The 4,031-nt window shown below is 33.2% G+C and overlaps 1 protein-coding gene across 1 annotated transcript; it reads right to left on the bottom strand.

Moving 5' to 3' along the window:
- Nucleotides 1-257: 257 nt before the first annotated feature.
- On the bottom strand, nucleotides 258-990 carry LOC129962207 (uncharacterized). The gene is made up of 3 exons (XM_056075947.1): nucleotides 901-990; nucleotides 599-826; nucleotides 258-367 (listed from the first exon to the last, which is right to left on the bottom strand). Exons 1-3 carry the CDS (start codon nucleotides 968-970, stop codon nucleotides 258-260), a joined length of 408 nt encoding a protein of 135 aa, XP_055931922.1. The 5' UTR covers nucleotides 971-990.
- Nucleotides 991-4,031: the final 3,041 nt, after the last annotated feature.

The following is a 4,031-nucleotide window of genomic DNA, read 5'->3' as shown; positions in this document are numbered from 1 at the left end:
GTAGATTATATTTCCTATTATAATATTATATATCCTCAAATTGTATTTGGATTTTAAATTGAAAAACTATAAAAAAAAAAAAATAGTAGAGGTCCCTTGTCCCTTTAGTTGGTTGGTTGTTGATTGATTTTTCTGGCACAAAACCCTTGTTCCTTTAAGCAGAAATACTTACAATCTGTGAAAACTTCTCCCTGTCATATAAATATTCATTGAACAGGTTTAATTTTTCAGGGCTGTTCATGGACAAAACGCATTTTTCAGGAATAGCAGAACAGGATCCAACTTTTGTAATGCTCTGAATCATGGAATGAGTTCTGCCTGATCTTCCTTATTTCTTCTAACATCCTGAGCACCTTTCTCTGGAATGCTATATAAAAAGTTAATTTTTTTTAACATTTTAAATTTTCAATCACTTTCTCCTAATTTCTTATAAAAGCAGAAGTTAATCACAGAAAAAAAAATCTTGCATAATATCTCACACTTCCTAAACTACGTCTTTTATTCTATATATTTTTAAATTATTACATTTATTGTTATCATGATAATTACATGAATTTCTAGTTGTACTACAGATAGATGAAAAAACAGGTACTTTTACCTTCATTTGATGAAGACACTTGGCTATTCAGATGAGGTGTGACAGGAGGAGGATTATTGGGCGCGCGATGCGATGTCACTGGTATCTGAGGGTTATGCTTGGAAGTGGTAGGCATATTCTCGATGGGATCTTCGTATTTCCTTCTATTTTCATTCAAATCTGAATCACTGGGCAAGTTGCAAGTCTCTTCTGCTCTTTTGAGTTTTCTTCTTGCTTTTTCATAGCTCCCTGAATATTTAAATCTTACATAAGTACTTTAATATATCATCTTAACTACCATTAGAAATGAAATAAATATTTACCTGCTGAATACAACACTTTAATAGGTATCTTCGACCAATCCTCACACGGTTCAGTGGAACTGAGCACCATTTTTTAAAATTTTTCCGTTGATATAATCGGAGAACAGAAACACAGCCCAGAACGTTCCCACGTATCAATAACGACCTCTAGTGTGCCTTCATTTACAAAGTTAACAACTAGATATCTAACATAAAAAGATTAAATGTGATTAGATCTTAATAGAGATATCTGCTAATAATATTAAAAACAAAACTGATAAATTAGTTAAGGGAAGCATTAATAAAAATTATATATGAATTTAAAATACCCTTAGATAATATAGCATTAAAAATAATAAAACAAAATTCAGGTTTATATTAAAATAATACTATGGATATTAAGCTTTCGCATAAGGTAGCCCAAATTCAAGCAAAAGTACGCAGTTTTTAAAAGTTAAAAAACAAAATCTATATATCTAAAACAAATAACAGTATGAAAAAGGAGTTTAACGTTTGACAAATAAAATTCAGTTTATGATTAGTTTTTTCTTAATATCATACAGTATTTGGTTCTTACAGTTTGGTCTATCATACAGTTTTTGGTTCTTTACAATTATTCAATCTTTAATAGTATGAATAAGAGATGTATACACAAAACCATCACAAAGTATCTTTTTCTTTAATGGATGAAACTGGATAAGTTACCACATTTGGGATTGATTTTGAAAAACATAAAACATATTAACTAATGATGAACTACAAGGCCAAGTATAAAAATTAGTTTTTAATTTGAATTGTTTCCCTACTAGCATTATATTGCCATTATTCAACATGCGGGTTGATTCTAGTCACCGGTACGCGCCAAATTTTATAGCTAAAGTCGCCAATATGGCAACTCCTCTACGCTTCCAATGTATGGCAACCCTGTTAAGAGAATGCGGTGACGAATCGGGGGTGTAATGGGGTGATATCGGGGGTGTAATTTTTAACCAATCAGGTTCGAAATGACTTTGAATTTCAACCAATTAGGTCAAAATGCAGCGTTTAATTTCTGCTGCTCCTCAAGTCTTCTACCGTATTCTTTCTTTTCTCTCTTCGCTTTCTCAAGTGGTGGCAGCTTTTCGTGGATTGGATTTATTCAGATTTCTTCTGCTTGTCTTCCCCAAGTCTTGTTAAGTATTTATTTTCTTACTGTCTTCGATTTTTCTTGTGGTGCAATATGGCTGGTATGAATGTGACATATGAGGAATCCCTTAAGTTGATGTTTTTTTTCGATTTAAAACGTTTGGGAGCGAAAGCGTGTGTTTGAGTTTGTTTGAGGTTTTATGGCGCAAGAGCCACGATTTTGACCATGCTGCGCCAAACAATGGGTAAAATTATATCATTTAAAACAGTAGTCGAAGAGAATATGAGAAGCTAAAAAGTAAACAAGATTTAAATCAATGGATAAAACTTTATGGACTTTAAAAAAGCAAAAATTTGGACATGAGGTGTCTTATCAAGCAGGAAAGATAATGAAGGGTAAGACTTTTGAAAAAACTGTAAACGCTGAGCATTGAAATTTGGGCATTCTGACAAAATATGTTGAACAGACATTTGACAATGGCATCGCGAACACAGTGGTGGTTGTTCACCTAACAACAAATGAATATGGGTGAATCGAGTGTGTCCAATTCGTAAACGTGTTAAGACAGTATCCGCTTTTCTGTTCGTTAATGAGGGCCAGGGTTGCACATGGGGTTTGATAATATGAAGTTTGTTGTTTGTTTCCAAATCCCACTGTCTTTGCCAATTAGAATATAGAAGCTTTTTAATATGTTTCTTTATGTCGTTCATAGGAATATTAGTAGCTATTGAAGTAGTCGCCAATTTGGCAGCCTTATCTGCCTCTTCGTTGCCCAAAATTCCAACATGGGATGGTACCCAACAGAATAAAATAGTGTAACTACGAGAAGTTAGTTTATCAAAAGTATCTAAGATTTTTAAAACCAAAGGATGAGAATTACATGATTTTAGAGAATTTAAAACACTCAGAGAATCCGTATAGATGATAAAGTTTTTGTCCCGGCTATTAGAAATTTCTTCTAAAGCATATAAAAGAGCACTTATTTCTGCAGTAAAAACTGAACAGGAGGGGTGAAGTTTAAAAGAAGAAACTGTATGAGGGAAAACAACCGCAAAAGAGACATGAGCAGCTGATTTTGACCCGTCTGTAAAAACTGGAATAAAATTTTGATATTGTTGTCTGTGTTCTAAGGAAATTTTTTGAAAAATGATATTTGCTGTATCAGACTTGATAAAAGTTTCAAAAGGATTTAAGTATTGTACTTCAGGGATTTTCCAAGGTGGAAAAGCATTTTCCGGCTGAGGAGTTGCATGTAGATACAGTAGATTAAGGTCTAAAAGAATATTATGAACTCTCGTAAAAAAGACAGGGACGAATGATTTTCGGGCACCTTGCAAGCGAACTAAAAAGGGACGAAGTTTAAAATCATAAAATGGATGATTAATGTTTGATTGAATTTTAAAATAATAATTAAGAGATAAAAATTGTCTTCTTAATTCAAGGGCTGGTTCACAGGTTTCAACATACAAGCTTTTAACAGGGGATGTCCTGAAAGCACCTGAACAAAGACGGAGAGCTATGTGGTGAATAGGATCCAGTTTTTGCAAAATGCTTTTCCTAGCAGAACCGTATATAGAGGAACCATAATCCAGCTTGGAAAGTATAACGGATTTGTATATTTTAATCATAGAATTTCTGTCGGCTCCCCATGTTGTAGTTGATAAGACTTTTAAAATGTTTAAAGAGTTTTCACACTTTTTACGTAAAAGTTTTATATGCGACTGAAAAGTGAGTTTTTTATCAAAGATAATGCCCAGAAAGCGAATTTCATTTAAAAATGGTACTGGCTGATCATATAGTGTTAGATCAGGATCAAAATGAAGGTTACGTTTCCGACAGAAGTGCACACCAGCCGTTTTCAATGTTGAGATGGTAAAACCATTAATGTTCGTCCATTGGGTAATATTATTGATTGCGATCTGCAATTGTCTTTGTATAAAATTCATATGCATCCCTGTACAAGAGATATACAGGTCGTCAACATATAAAAAGCCCTTCACACACATTGGAAGTTGTTTTAAAATGT

The sequence above is a fragment of the Argiope bruennichi genome, chromosome 2 (assembly GCF_947563725.1).
Source record: "Argiope bruennichi chromosome 2, qqArgBrue1.1, whole genome shotgun sequence".
In the NCBI taxonomy this organism is placed as follows: Eukaryota; Metazoa; Arthropoda; class Arachnida; order Araneae; family Araneidae; genus Argiope; species Argiope bruennichi.
This window is presented reverse-complemented; position numbering and strand designations above follow the sequence as displayed.